Source organism: Coccinella septempunctata, chromosome 9, assembly GCF_907165205.1.
Source record: "Coccinella septempunctata chromosome 9, icCocSept1.1, whole genome shotgun sequence".
In the NCBI taxonomy this organism is placed as follows: domain Eukaryota; kingdom Metazoa; phylum Arthropoda; class Insecta; order Coleoptera; family Coccinellidae; genus Coccinella; species Coccinella septempunctata.
Window position 1 is genome coordinate 13,385,865 of NC_058197.1, and position 16,862 is coordinate 13,402,726.

Sequence of the window (16,862 nt, forward strand, 5' to 3'; positions counted from 1 at the left end):
CAGGGTGGGTCTTTGACTTGTACCAATATTTTAACAGTAGATTCTTGAGGTCAAAAGAAACACTTTTTTCCTCTACCGTTTTTTCTGAATCGGCTCGGTTTGAAAGATACAGGCTGTTGAAAAACCATTAAAAAATATTTTTTGTTCAATCTCCCAAACGGTTTTATCGAATGAAATGAATTTCGGAATATACTTTTTAATTGATTTGATGAATCTTTAACGAACACAAGGTATCACCCACATCTTCCAGTTTTCTCATTGTGACCATTAGGTACCGTGAAAATACCGAAAATCCAAAGAACCCAACTCTTGAGACTAAGTTGGACGCTATCTTGTGAATATTCAAACGTTCTGTAAAATAAAAGTATTCTTCATATTTTCTCGTACAATGTGCCGTTATTTGATGTTCAAAAATTAAAGTATCTATGAAATTTGAAAAATTGGCTACTTTTTCTGAATACAACTCTTAAAAGCTTAAAAGATCCACAGACAGATGTGTACTGTCACGGATTTAGCTAGTTATTCTGAAGCTAATTTTGTTTTTCCAGGGCTGAAGACCAAGACAGCTGTTTACAAAGCAGTGGTCCTCCCAACGCTTCTTTACGGAAGCGAAAGCTGGACACCCTACAGGCGACACATCAAACAGCTTGAACAAACGCAACAACGCGTCTAAGACAAATAATGCATCAGATGGTTTCACAAAGTTTCAAATGCAGAAGTCTTGCAGCGCGTGAGTTGTACAACAATTGAGACTCAAGTAACGAGAGCCCGACTCAGATGGAGCGGCCACATTCTGAGGATGCAAGACACAAGACTTCCCAAAATAGCTCTGTATGGCGAATTCACAGAGGGAGCTCGGAAACCAGGAGGCCAGTATGAGCGGTTTAAGGATATACTATCAATCCCTAAAATCAGTTGATGCCAATCATAACTGGGAACAACTAGCGTTAGATAGATCACAGTGGAGGTCTTTGGTCCACAGTTATAATGGAGACTCGAGAAGAATACAGCGGCGGCCAGATCTGGTTGGTGACTATCTGTAGGGTCTGTAGGTCAGGGTTGGGTCTCTTCAGAATAAATTTTGTTTTCCAGGGAAGGCATAGCTCATTATGAAAACTCAACATGACTAAGAATATCTTTTTATCAGGGCCAAATCGGAAAAAATGGTGTATGAAAAAAGCGTTCTTTTCGACCTCAAGAATCTACGGTTAAAATATTTGTACGAGTCTTAGACTCACTCTGTATATTTTAACAGTATATTCTTGAGGTTTTTTCCTTTGCTACTTTATCCGATTTAGCGTATAGGTAAAAAGAGGTAATGAGCTATGCCACCTCTGTAGTTTTTCCAAGCATTAAATATATCATTTCAATCTTCGAAATAAGCTACTATAGAGGATGTTCCTAAATTGAAGGTATAAACGAAGAGGCGAGATCACTTAAGTAATTTTAAGAAAAAAAAAGTCCCATAAACGTGTGATCGCGAACGTTTCGTTTTCGAGACACAGGGTGTTACAGTTTGAGTTTGTTTCAAGTTTTTTCTTCTCATTGTATCTACATTTCACAAGATATTCAACTGAAATTTGGCATGGATATTACAATTGAGAGTTAACACCATGTGACATGCCAATGTCGTTTCAGGCAGGTAGAAAATCATTTAGTTCATTTATTTCGAATGGATATGAACATTGCTAGATCAAAAATGCAAACTTCTGCTGAATCTATCAATCGCAGTAAAAAGAATAGTGGACAGGTGGTCGGTTCTTCATTTTTTTGCGATAATCACTAGCGCCAGAGTTCAAGACATTTGCACCGAGTAGTAAACACGTACGACAAAGTCGTTCATCCGAAAACAACGAACAATACATCCCTTTTCGGAAAAAAAAAAGCCAAATCCAACCGGCGATCGTTACCATCGACGCACCTCCGAACACGGCCGCTGCGCATGCCCACCACCTACCCGACCGCATTCCCACACCGCTCCGCGAACCACCTTCCCTCATTAGGACGCATAAAATTCGAAACGTACAAATTTCCGAACGTTCCCCGCGAATTCTATGACCATCCGCGGACCGACCGGGCGCGCATAGAATACCCCTCGCGTTTCTTCTTTTTTCTTTCGCAACGGCGGACCGCGTGTCGCGGTCCGCTACGCCGACATACCGACGACGGCCATCTTGACGTTTAAAGTGTCATTGTCGAATAGCTCGAGTCACTTGATGCTCTTTTGTGCTCGCCGACGCGTTTATGTCCACGCGGTCGATCTTCATTTGTTTGAGGAAGAAGGATGACGTCTCGATACCGCTCGGAATGTCAGGTGTTGTCGGTTCATTACGCTGTAAAGGGCGCTCTAATTTGCTACAAATGACGAGAAGTGGACATTTTCAATCTAGATGTCCGGGAAATCGCCATGGATATGGTATATTTAAGCGGGAATGTTGACGACTCCATGTACGGCTCTCGACACATGTAATGATGTCACTCATCGATCCTAAGAAAAAACTGCCACTTTTCGCATAGTACTCTACGTGCTATTTCCTATTCTTCTCTTTGATGCTGATCTTCTCATCAAGGCCAATTTGAAATTGTGAAATTGAGTGTATAATGGAGGAAAAGTTCATATACAAAAATGATAAATAAGTATTAACGAAACCGTAGATCTAATATCATTTAGTCACGATGAACGGTAGTTCTAGCGACCCGTAGTTATAACGTTCGGTAGTTCCAATGACTGGTAGTCGAAAACGCCGGTAGTTCAATAGTCTCGACTTCCGTGTGGCCACCGATTCTAAATCGAGCATCAAGCCTTAGTAAAGGAGTTGAACGAGGTGCCTCAATCCATCCTAGTTTTTCTATATTGAAAATATTGTTCTATTTGGACGATTATTGTTATCGAATTGAACGAATGGCAATCGAAATTTTTCCTAACCTTGTAATATCGAAACAAATTCCGTAAAAACCTCAATTAAGTCCGACACATCGACTAGTATGGATAAACAAAAATATCAGGCGAGAGAAAAGCCTTATTTGCGTTTTCGATAATTTTTTTGGGTACGATTATATAATTCTCAAGGATAACGTAACAATTTCCAAGCTATTTAGGGTAAATTAATCGATTCCAAAAAAATGTTTTTCATAATATATAGATTATGCATTTTCGCTATCACAATAATGCTCAGGTTAAAGTTATTCACGTAATTAATTCTTTTGTTCATTTAAACTTGAAGTTACTATAGGCGTATTTCCAAGATCTTTGTCGAGGAAGTTTTAAGAATTCCATCGGAAATTTCTGACACTCAGATCTCGGACGAAAATAAAAAATTCTATAGAAAAAACGCCATAGTTACAACCTTCGTGAATAACCAACAATAACAAATTTAACTTGTTAATTTAATTCAACACGATGTTCTATTTCAAGAGATCTTTGGACTGTCATAGAATATATTGATAAACGAATATTAATATGACCTGTATCTTCGGCATTTATTCTGATAAAAATGCCTATGAAGCATAATTTTTCCAGAAAAGATATATCGACAAATAATTATAATTATACAAGGAGTAAATGAATAGTTCCAAAAAAAATTCAAAAGGGGGTTCCTTGTCAACAAATAGAAAGGGTCTATCCTATAATTATTTTCGGACAGTCCCTGAAAGATGGCACCTTGAAATCAATATTTTATTTTTTTCTTTGAAACCAGAAACCTGACAAGAATGAAATTAAGCAAACATTCTATGGAATATACATACATAATTATCATAGAGCCTTTTTAAGTTGAACCTTCGAATTATCCAGTCTAAAAAAAGCTATACTCCACCTAAACCTTGAATAAAAAATAAGAAGTAACAAACAAACCCAAATTTCGAACCTAAAAACAATGTTACAAATTTTAATTCCCGATTTCTTCTTGCAAAAGATTGGTACTACAATGATTAAAAACGAGCAATATAATACAGGGACAAGAAATAAAACAACATACCTTTCCTTGGGTAGCGTAATCCAGTGCTAACATGCAGTCGCTATAACCATTCTCGGTTTTGATGGTAGTTGCCATAGGACCGCATAGCTGGCCCAGATTTCCACCCACGGAATCCCGGTACCAAGGGTACATATTCATCCTGAAAATAGAAAAAAAACTGAAGTAGAACCGATTGTGTTTGTTCCCTTTAAGTTATTGAAAAAAGCAGTAAAAAGTAGCGTAGACAAGGGCGATATTATTTCCTCCTCCAAATATGAATGAGCTGCACCTAGATAGATGAAATTTTCAGATTTATTACTAGAAGAATTCCTCCTTCAGAATATGGATCACATTTTCATCTACGGTTACTTTCATTGTGAGATAAATGACTCGAAAGATGGCCTTCAAAAAATTCTGAAAAAGTTGGGTTCAGTTGAAAATTCGTCAAGTCCGAACGGTTACACCTAGATGGATAAAATTCTCAGATTTACTACTAGAAGAGTTGCTCTTTCAGAATATGAATCACATTTTCATGTACGGTTACTTTAATTGTGAGATAAACTACTCGAAAGTTGACCTTCGAAAAATCCTGAAAAAGATGGGTTCTGAAACTGACGCAACGTACCCATCAGTATCTATTTCGACTTATACTTAGCGGTTTCACACCGAACAAAACCTATCATTGCTCTCCCAATCGATCCATCTCATCGTAATTTGAATTTGCGGCCGGACAGTTTCCTCTTTCTTCGATCGTAGGGAGATGATCTATAATTTGCGGTTTCTTAAGGCCACCGTACGCATCAGGAACTGAACTGACCGTTCCATTCATATTGTCGAGGTTCATTGACTAAATCCATCGATAATGTGGGAAAATTCGTTGATCCAGCTGGAGGATTGAGAACGTGAAGGCTTAAAGGCTCATCCAAACCTTCGAGCGAAATTGGGGGTTAGGGGAAAGCTAATTGATTCACACACCATTATCGGCATTTCTCCTAAATCTCGATAGTACATAAACAGACAAGGCGTTACGATAAAAGGCACTTCATTAGCACCGTTACAGCGGCTGAAAAAACGTCTAACAAATAGCTTTTCTTTCCTCACTCACCGTTCGGGACCTCAAACCTATAATTACGTTCATGCAAACCTAATTATAACGTACGCGTAATTATCGAGATCCACGGAAGACCAATTTCGATTGACGTCATGGCGATGATGGCATACACGTTAAGGGCTTCTTGGATTTTTCAAATATTTCCAAACATGCATGTTCATTAGAGTGAAAAACTTGAAGATCAAATTTTAACTTTATTTTAAATACCTCCAAAACCTAAACTATACTCCATTCACTTTTATTTTAGCAGTCGGTTGACCATGGATTTGACACATTTCACTCTGTATAGTACGAAAATGTGGTTTTATGAGGCTTGTCAAAACATTTTTGGGTTTTAAATCAACGATATGTTTCCCGTTCTACGTAAAAGTTTCTGTTATTACGTATTTTATCACAATGTCGAATCTCTTCGGAAAATATGTGACGAACATAATTGAAGTTTATACAAACTGATTGAAGGCATACCAAATCCAGTTATTTGCATGGAAAATACAAGAGATCAGTATAATATCATAATATGCACTAGCTTGAGGAGAGTTAATGTTTGTTACCTTCTTTGGCTAAAGTTTGAATACAGTTGTAGATTTCAAAAATATTAACCCGAAGATGAAATGCATATGTTGAAGTGGTTGGGAATGGGTATCTCCCGAAGGAATTAACAGATAATTACAATAATGTTAAATTCTTCAACAAAAATCATCTTGCATCAATATAAGTGAAAGGAAGTTTCAAGTCAAGATAAACTTCACCTTTGAACAAAAATTAACAGGACAATTGGCGCGTATTTGTGGCTGTTCATCTTAATACATTGATATAATACTAATAATTAGGTATTTATTGGTACCCTAAGACATTTACAATGTATAGGACAAGTCAAATGAAAAATAGAAAAATCAATCTCCGGGAACTTATTCTACGATGACATTCATCGAAAATCATGTAGTAAACTTTTCGCATAAATTCACTCAAACATAAAATTCTCAAATGACACCACTTTTTTGGGTCTCCCAATAGAAGGAAATTCTTTGTCATCCTCTTCATTCACAATCTTTCTGATTGTGGAAATATTCAGCTGAAATATAAGTCGTTTAGATTCTGATGAAACATTATATAAATTCCACATCCCACCAAAAACATTTTCATGTAAAATGTTCTCATATCTCATGTGGCAGTAAAAAAATTTTCACTCACTCTCAAATGCATCTTCATCTTGAACGTCTTCCTACAAATGAAAAAAAACGACAAAGAATGTTTGTCACCGAGCTTCGAACTTGATACCTATAATAACTTATCATGTGGTGTTCTTATGAGCAATTATTTCAACATATTTTTATACTTATAGACATTCAGAGATTTCTTGTCTACCTGATGAGACTTTTTTCCCTCGTCAATTTTTCCTAGAATTCTCCACGAAAGCAAAAAGCCTTCGTCGTATATAGACTCGTCCAGTGTTTTTCAGGAGAAGATAGAGAAAATGTTATCGAACACAAAAGCGATGATGGTCTATCAGAGCTTGAATAAATTGTTAAGCCGTTATGGTAGGTTGCCCTTCAATAATGTGTCTTGTCATGATTCTGATGAAGTTATTATTTCACGAAGCGAATGATCCTCCAGCAGCTACCGGAGTTTGAAGGTTGGATAAAGCAACGTACACCTTCTTAAATGAGAAGGCTGTTAATTGATTCTCCTATCGTGAATATACCGATTAAGATTTGAGATCTAACTACTTTCGAACTAACTACAGGATTTTCGATTAATGTCATCGTAGAATAAGTTCCCGAAAATTGATTTTTCTATTTTAATTTAACTTGTCCTATACATTGTAAATGTCTCAAGGTACCAATAAATACCTAATTATTATTATTATATCAATGCTTTAAGATTAACAGCCACAAATACGAGTCAGTTATCCTGCTAATTGTTTATTCATGTGAAATTTTTGTTCATAGGTGAAGTTCATCTTGACTTGGAACTTTCTTCAATTCTTTTTACTTATATTGATGCAAGATGATTTTTGTTGAAGAATTTAACATTCTTGTAATTATCTGTTAATTGCTTCGGGAGATACCCATTCCCAACTATACTGCATCATATGCATTTCATATTCGGGTTAATATTTTTGAAATCTACAACTGATATAACGTATTCAAACTTTAGCCAAAGAAGGTAACAAACATTAACTCTCCTCAAGCTAGTGCATATTATGATATTATACTGATCTCTTGTATTTTCCATGCAAATAACTGGATTTGGTATGCCTTCAATCAGTTTGTATAAACTTCAATTATGTTCGTCACATATTTTCCGAAGAGATTCGACATTGTGATAAAATACGTAATAACAGAAACTTTTACGTAGAACAGGCAACATAGCGTTGATTTAAAACCCAAAAATGTTTTGACAAGGGTCATAACCCCACATTTTCGTACTATACAAAGTGAAATGTGCCAAATTTCCATGGCCAACCGACTGCTAAAATAAAAGTGAATGGAGTATAGAATAGTTGCTCTTTCAGACAAAACAATTTCTGTATATGTCAGTTTTATGGCGTTTAACCAACAATCCTTCATATTGCAATTTTTTGTGGAATAAATTTGTTTGGTGGAGGTTTCTTTGTATGTTTCTTCCTGATCCTTGAAAACTGGATGGGATCAAACTGAAGAATCGACTGCCATCATGAATGGCATAAAACTCTTCGTTGGTTATAATGAAGCCCGTATAACCCCAATTAAGCCGTTGATTATTATTAACATTATGCCATTCCGCACTGCATTACGGTGTTTATTGCAAAGGTTACTCCTGTATAAATAATAACGTTAATAGGCATCGGAATTGCACAATCCTTTAGCCGGTAGCTAAAGAAATGCACGTTTTATAGAGAGTGCAACTATCTAATCTGGTTCTGCTATCAATTACAGCCACTGAACTTGACTTTGAGCTGAATAAGATATGAGCATATTTGCATCTTATGTTTTATGCATCTTTGGATTTCCTTATTTTCTCTCTATCTGGTTGGGTTTTTGTTTTTACGCCGTTTCGATTGTTCTGCGTTAGCTGGAGCATCGATTGTTAGCTTCGATAAAAAGATCTGCGAAAGTGTACGGTTCGACGCAATTGTTTGTTGAGTTTTTTCGAGGATCATGGGATTGAGGTGATTCGCACTCAATCCTCATGAACGCTGTTTGATTTTCACGATTTCACATTTTCAAAATGTTAAGGGGAACGCACTTTTCATAGACTCAATCGAAAAACCATCAAGGTATCTGCTGCGCACGCGTGAGGGTTGGGTTATTAGAGGTAATTGATCGGTTACCTTTATCAGTGTTGACCACATACACATAGTTACCCCCATCACGGTTTTATTTATGGCTTTTCCAACTGGCATTCACTGATGAGACCATTGAAATGGGGGTGATAAAATTGTTCGAATATGTGCAAATAGAGCGTTGCAATCATGGTTATGTTATGGTTGGTTCGATTATTTCTTTATTAATGTTATATGGAGAGCTTCCCCAACGATGCTGAGAGCTAACAAGATGTTTGTTATTGCTTGAAATGCAAGGTTTGAATAAACCATTCGCCTAAAGACCTAGAGGGTGAAGTATGGCGTTTTTATCACTGGGGTTGTCTATTTCCATAAGGAAATATCCCATTTTTACACCATTTTCAAGTTTATTTTCTGTCAGTTCTTTCAGTGTATGTACTGGGTGATTCAACAGTACTCGATCGGTCGATAACTCTTTTTCATATCATACAATGATTCTGAATGAAATTCTTATTTCGAAAATCCTCACATGTCACAATTCATCTGTGTCCATTTTTTATGTGGTCACTTGTTCCGAGTAATTTCATGGTTATGACGGTTTTAACTCTGTTAGAGATCATATCCTGAAAAGAGAAATGTATAATTTTTCTGTTGAATTCCCGGAGACTTTAACACCTCTTGAATTTTTCAGATCAATCTGCAATTAGTCAGAAGGACACTGAAAGTTTTCAAAATTCTTGATAATTCCTAAAATGGATTTCATAATCTATTCATCTTTGGCATAAACTGTTTACTTAAAAATAAAGACCACCGACTCCAGACAAAAATGTTTAGGGCATGCCATTTGATAGAATAGATTTAGTGGCATTTTTCAAAGGTCGTTTTCGAAAAATTGCTGTCTTTGGGACCCCTGTAGATTGATCCAAAAACTGAAGAAGACTAGAAAACACTTCGGGAATTCAATCAGAAAAAAACATGCACTCATCGAGAATGGTTTTCAAGGTATGATTTCTGGTGAAAAACATGCATGAAATTTGTCGAAAAAAGTGGCCTATGTAAAAATGCAAATAATTACAATTGGGGTATTGGAAGTACGACATAAAAATTGGGTAACTTTCATTTGAAACCTAACCTAAACCTAAACTAACCTAACCTAATGCTGGTAACTAAGTACAGAAGGAGAAAAAATGTTAATACTTAAAAGAAAATAGATAAAGAATGATAATTGGAAATTTGAAACTGGAAAGGAGGAAGCAAAATGTTATATAAAAAGATATGTCTTAATCAACTAATGTTGCAGAGTATGTAGAGGAGAGCTCTAATACAGCAATCAATATCTACATATCTGTATTTTTTCTATTTTTCTAAAGAAATATGAATTTATGAAGTATTTATCAATGGCATCTTATTAGTGACACATTTTCTTTTGATACGGATTTCATCGCTGAAATTTCCATCAGTTCGAAAGAACTACATTTTAAGTGCGCGATTCTAAATAAAATTTATTAAAATACACATGGATATCTGTACAAGATTGTTCAACACAAGTGGATTGCCTTGTAGAGCTGCTGTTTTCAATGTTGGCATTTTTCGAACAATTAAACACTACATAAATTGTTGATTATCATACGCTTCGTTTTTGTTGTGCGATTATTTTACGTTTCGCAATTATTATTGGTTTTCGTAACCGAATCGGTTGATTTATTCAAATTCCTAACGCCGGTTCAATCAGCACTATGGCAAAATAATGAGTTTTTCTGGACTTTCGAAGAAATAGTTTAAAAAATTGGAATCGCTACGAACGCCCGTGTTACAACTATTCAGTAATCCAGAGAGCGAACGAAAAATATCTGACATAGTTCCTTATCGTCCTTTCACAGTATTTGCGTGGTTAGTTTGGACGAAAAAATACAATTTTCGTCATTTTTCATTCAGGAGGTATACGAACTTACTCGATTGGTGATAAGCGAGAAATACCTGATTGTAATTAAAATATTTCAAAGGCTCTGAATTCATAAATGAAAGCAAAAGAAATATTATAATGTTGTTCCAAAATTTAAACTTACTTTTGAAAGAAAATCTACGAATCTACCCTAGAATCTACCGGTACATGGCAGGTCAACAGAAAAATATCATCTATATAGGGACAAATATATTTGTGATTTCTCTTCTATCAACTTTAGTGTAATTATGTACTATAGTCTACCAGAAACAGCCAAAATCAAGAAATTTGGTATACCCTGATGTATCTACTTATTTTACCTCATCTTACACTATTGTATGGTATGGTAGCTGAGATTTTGATAATTTACATTATACTTATTATATAGCGGTTTAAAAGGCAACTTCACTTGGATGAAATATTTCAAATCAAAATCTTTTCTCTCACTGTTATACTTTGAAGTTATATCCTAACCTAGCAACGTATTATTTATTTATTATATGATATATAAGATACGTTATATATTATGTGATGAAAACGGCAATATAATTATTGACTTTCGATGTGATTTGTATACATGCATATTCAAAAATCGTGCAGGTACCTTTAACATGCGTATATGATAATCCATAAATATATAACAGTACAGTAAATCATTGACATCTCTCGTGTATAATTCAGTAGGCAATAATACTTACTTTTTAGAACGTATGAACCCGAGTACGAGCCACTTTAATATGTAGGTAAGTGATAAAATGATGTATAAACCTTGTCATAATATGGAAGTTGATGTCAACATGAATTTCAATTGCAATTTATGTTACGTTGAAAGGTTTATAATAAAATGAGCGTTGTTTTCCATAGACAACGCACAAACAAATCAATTTTTGTTTTGGGCTCAAGACAACTTTGTAGCAAATAGGAAGAAAAGAAACCAGTACCTATGTGTAATATGAGATTCACAAATCATCTAACCCTTGATACGTTAAAATAGAAAATTTCTTGTATATTACATTTTATGGAAGCATTCTTATTATAAGCTCACTTGGAATTGTGTGTGGAATAATTGTTTGAGAAATTCAATGAATGATTGGTTTCATGAAAGCTCAATGAAAAGTCGCAATATAAATTCAGAGAAAATTAAAAAAACCGGAAGTGTCAAACAGGAGACGAAGAGATTCTTCAATAACTAAAAAACTTTTTAAACAAGGAACAAAAGGACCAAAGTTTTATCGTAAAGTGAATACTTATGAGTTTTGAATTCGTTATTGTGGTGAAAATGATGATTTTGTGAGGAAAAGCATTCATTCGATGTAGGTGGTGAAAAACAATAGAGAAAAAGACTCAATTGCGTTTCTCTATAAATCAAAGTTTTATTCACCAATACAATCAATCAATCATCAATTTTTCAGCTGCTCCGGAGGAGTAAAAATACTGAACAAAATAAGAGACAAACTAACTTTTCGGAGTAATAATATTCTATTTTTTAAGGAGATCATGAATGTATGTGGAACAATTCTTTCGTAATTTGAGCGCACTTTTATTTCACCTTGTATAAATCTAACTGAAAATGTAAAATGACAATAAGGTGATATATTTCCGTGGAAAACATTTGATTTCACTCAAGTTTCACTATTCAGAAATTGGACTATAACACATAATTTTATTTCCAGTACAGATAATGTCTGTTAAGTGAAAATTATACGAGGAATTATATCAATTTTACTTATAGGTTATTCTGTAATTATTATGTGACCAAACAACGGACGGAATATAAGCAAAACAAATAAAAATATATCCCAGTTCTTTTATTCCAAGAAAAAAATTACTCAACTAAGGAGAGAGAATGTTGTAATATTTTCACACTGTTTTATAATTTTTCGAGTTTGCTTTGAAAACGCAACGATAATTACAATTTTTATTTCAGTTTTTTCAGTTTATTTTGCTTTCGTTATAACATAATTCTCGATATAATTAAACGAAACTCAAGAAAATGTGGTTTTCGAACAAAATTTCGAAGAAAACATCATTTTCAATTGTAAGTGAATACTGAGGAAAGAACCTTTTCTGTACGTAATAAAATTCGTTGAATGAGCGATAAATAAAAAACATATTCTCCGTCGTCCTTTTCAAGAATTTTCCATGAAACAAATAAAATAATTTGTAAGATTAAATCAAGGAAATTTTGCATGCTGAATCGAAAATCTTCCAGACAATTCTAATCTGCTTCTATCCTTCAAACTTTGCAAAGGAAATTTTGTAGGCAAGTTCCTATCGAGAACGATTTTCAGAATATTGAAATTATACTATTGAAAATTGTTTCAACAATATTTTCTAAAGATAAACTTGATTGGTATGTTGAATATCTTATAGTTGTTCCAGTAAAAAATATTTATTTTCTTCGGATAAAGAATCAGATCGAACCTTTGAACTGAAATTCAAATCACTACGACTTATCACAATCGTAATATATACGACCGTATATACATATACAGGGTGTGAATTGATAGGAGTAGAAAAAAACTATTGAAATTAAATTAAAATTATTTTTTGGCAATTATTATTTCGAAACTCTGGCTACGTCAGATTTTGTTGTCGATTTTTTCTTGGATGCTGTTATGCTGTAGATGTAGAAGATAGGTAAAAAATCTATCAATATCGGCAAACTTTTCGTTTGAGTAACGATTTTTAGAAAATTTCATCAAAATACGTGCCATATTTTCATGAAATGATTTACATATTTTCATTTTTCGGTCGTTTAAACCTGAAATTTTACTGTCCTAAACCAACCCAACAACCTTACCTAACCTCAAAATGATTCGGTTCTATGTTCATTCAAAATTGATCAATTATTGTGGAGTTCTTTCGATGACAACGTTGGAATTACGGTAAAGAAACATCCAAATGTCATAATTTAGTGCATTTTACGGAGATTTGTTGGGAAAAAATGTTTTTTAACCCTTTTTGAAAATAAAAACTTTTTCGCAACAAGAATAATTAATGAAAAAAAAAAGAGTAAGGCATCAAATTAAAGAGAGAAAAGGGGGGAGAAGTCGATGCTAATCGATATTTTCCGATTGTAAACACCCGGTATAACCGATCGACCACACGTCGAAATACGTCAGCAGGAGATAACACAGCACACTTCGATAAAAACGTGTTGGATCCGGAGCGACCTTCAAACATCAAAACAATTCACCCACCTGCTGTTCTCGGAAAACATCTGCAAAAAAAACCGTTGACGAAAAAACACAAGAACCAACGAAGTACAAAAAAAAAATAACGTCGAAGAAAACTCTTCCACCAAACACACAGACAAACAATCCGATACGAAAATAAAAAACAGTACGTAACTCTCGCGAACCGCTGAAGAAAAACACCACAGAAAAAATCGGCAGGTGACGTTGACTACGCGTCCCGCAAAAACGTCTCGGAAAAAGTCATATCTGGCGACGGGACGAGCCGGGGATGCCGCAAAAACTGGGTGCTCGGCAAAAAGCCGGGACGGCAGAAAAAGAGTCGCGTTCGGCTGTGTACGTAGCAGGCAAAAACACCACCCGTTTTTTTTTTACCCGCGCATTTTTGCGTCAGTTACACACGAAGCGCTCTCTCGACCACTTTCTCCACGAGCGATGAGCAGCGACTGCGACCGGTGCGTCTAAAAAGGCGTACGGGATGCGGGATCGCGCCGATCGCGGACCGGGCCCCGCCTCTGTGCGATGCCAGACTAGGTGCCGGCGCGCGCTAGAGGGAGAGGCCGGCCGAGCGTACCGAGCCGGTCTCCGCACTGAGGGCGGACGGACTCTTATCGGGGTAATTTGCATATACATGGTGCGTCTCCTGGTGCTCCGATTTTTTCCCTGTTTGATTTTTATGGTTCATCAGACCGAAAACTACACTCCGTACAAAATTCAGCGGACAAAATCGTTTTGATCCATTATTTCCAATAGTGAAAATTTGGGGCTCCGTCTAGGAAACAATTGGAGATAGATCGGCAGAATTCCGTTCAATATGCGGCTAAAATACAATTGATAATTACCTGTCCGAAAGATATCATTATTTTCTGACTAAATTCCGTCAAATTCTGAGTTATAAAGTGTCAAAAACGAGATGTTAATAATCCCCCTATAGGGTTCGACAAGACACTGAGAATTATTGTCTTGATGGCAAACGTCTTGTCTTGTCTTGAGTCAAGAAATTTAAAATAATCGTGTCTTCAAGTTTTCTTGACATATAATATTGAATCGAACAAAGTTTTGGTACAAAAGTTTGAGTTACTTTGAATTATCTTTTTCTTAATTTCATCCTATTACTGTTGTCCATCGTTACGCCACTGCTATACTGCTAATGGACCCAGTTCTGTCAATTCAACTGGATTTTTCCATCTTTTACGTCATCACTCTTTCAATCGGCTTTGAACGGAATTGCAACTTCTTTCTTTATACCTACTCTTGATTATCACAAAATGTTAGTCTTATTTCACCATAAGTGACATTGACAGTTAACAGAACGCCTGCTGAGCCATTTGCCTTCGATTCTGATTAAGAATTTTCAGTAACAAGCAATGGAAAGAAACGTAAGTTTCAGTAAAAATATAAAATGATCAGTGAAACTAAAGCGACTTCGACTAATGCGAGTGAAAATGATGAATATGAAACAGTAAAAGGAAAAATCAGCAGCATTCAACGAAGCAAGATAGTGGTACCAGTAGATTCGGGTGACTTAGGACAGTCCTGTAACTTGGGACAATTACCCCCTTGCAGATTTCGTTGTTTCTTACCATTTATGAGTGAAGGGACAAACTTACAAGATTGTGTAGCGTCTTTTCGGTTAGTTTAACAGTTTATTCCTGTTTAGTTTGCCGTGACCAGAGCGTTTGAATTGACAGGAAAAATTAACGAATTCAGGAGTGTAAAAGCGCGTTTTTTTATGGCCCTTATACTTTCTAGTGTCCTGTACATGTGTTTCACTTTGTGCATGTGTAATTTTTTTTCTGGATACGTGGGATATTGGGATATTAGATATGTCATGAAACAAGGTTGTTTACAAATCAAACGGCAACACGGATCTCATTCATTTATTTTGTTGTTTCATAGGGTGACTTGGGACAATGCCGAATAGATACAAGCGGCTCATTGGCAACAGGAAATATGCCGATTTTTCGCAGGATATTATTATTTACGTTGTTTTCGCAAAGAAATCACTAAAGAATGAAAAGAATCAAAGTTCCCTTGTTTTGTTTAGTTTTTTGACATTTGAGTTGCAATATATTTACTTTCGCTGTAATAGGGGTTTATCATTTAATTTCCTTACCGAATTTCAACCATATAATCACAAATTCTAATTTTCCAAAACTATACACCGTTCCAAGTCACCTATTTCATTTGAGAGTTGAGGAATCCATGGATTTTAACTTGTGTCCCAAGCCTCCCAACTCGGTGGGGGACAAATACCTATATTTTATTTTTTGAAAAATGTATATCCGAATTCTGAAGCATGGAGTATATCCTAATCAATAGTCTGGGTTAATTAGCATATTTGAACCTTTTTCTCACATGAAAATAGGACAAGTTGAATTTCAAAATCGTCGCAAATCACCCGAATCTACCATAGGTACTTATGAAAATACTGACAGAAAGAAATTCTGTTATTCTTTCGAGATTCAGGTAGACACAAGTACTTACGACGAAAATAATCCAAAATTATACCATGTTTTCATAATCATAAAAAAAGTTTAGGTATGCCTGAAAGTAAAAATTGCAAATCTAGTTTCAACAAGATTATCATTAATTATTTTCAATTTCCATTTATCTAGCAAAAAATGCGTTCAATAAATAGAGATAGGTCATGATGGTCAGACAAGATATTTCAAGATTTCTTGTTTTCTTGACAAGAAATCTCGGTACCTATTGACATAAAATTGTCTTGTCTTGTAATTCTGAAGTTTTTTCTTGTCTTCATCTTGTCTTGAAAACAAGACAAGTTCTTGAAATTACAACATTATGGCACATGGCATATATGTCTACAAACAAAAATTGTTGTTATGAATTCATTAATATTAGCTGTTCTGTTTTCTAACTTGTCACTTACTTCTTCCCTTCCACGCAGATATTGGCTTTCTTTCTTGACTGTATCTATCTATTGGTATTTTTAACTAATTGTCCAATAGAATAATTCTTCATATAGGACTCAGGAATACCTATGCCACTTTGGTGGTAGATTCTAAGTTTTACTCTATTCAAGGATGGAATTTCAATACTGAAAAATAATTAATATACAGGGCGTTTACTGAAGATGGGCGTTGAATGCAGGAGGTGATTTTTGCGTCCGAAAATATGCAACTTTCGATATATGTGAGTTGAAGTTCATTCAATATTCTAAGCGAGAAAAGCTTACATTTAGCTATACTTTCTTCTTCTTGACAAAAACTTTAGTGTTGCACTAAATGAAGTTTTCAGTTACGAATTTGTATTTTGAGTTTCATTGAAATGCTCACCCTGTATATCGCTATAATAATCCACTGGTATATTCATACCTATGTTATCGCCTGATGAAATAAGATCAACAGGCGCCGAGACGCCGTTTTTG

The 16,862-nt window shown here is 35.2% G+C and overlaps 1 protein-coding gene across 2 annotated transcripts in view; it reads right to left on the minus strand.

Annotated features, from left to right (window-relative positions):
* The window catches only part of LOC123319855 (zinc finger protein rotund), a 226,466-nt gene extending 212,466 nt beyond the window's left edge, over nucleotides 1-14,000 (minus strand). Inside the window, exons 1-2 of one of the 2 annotated variants that reach the window (XM_044906857.1) lie at nucleotides 13,478-14,000; nucleotides 3,978-4,116 (exon numbers count right to left, since the gene is read on the minus strand). In XM_044906857.1, coding sequence (XP_044762792.1) covers nucleotides 3,978-4,116; nucleotides 13,478-13,497 — 159 coding nt within the window. In that variant the 5' untranslated portion in view covers nucleotides 13,498-14,000. The remainder of the gene's footprint in view (nucleotides 1-3,977; nucleotides 4,117-13,477) is intronic. The other variant, XM_044906858.1, reaches the window with a different exon arrangement.
* Between the last annotated feature and the right edge of the window lie 2,862 nt (nucleotides 14,001-16,862).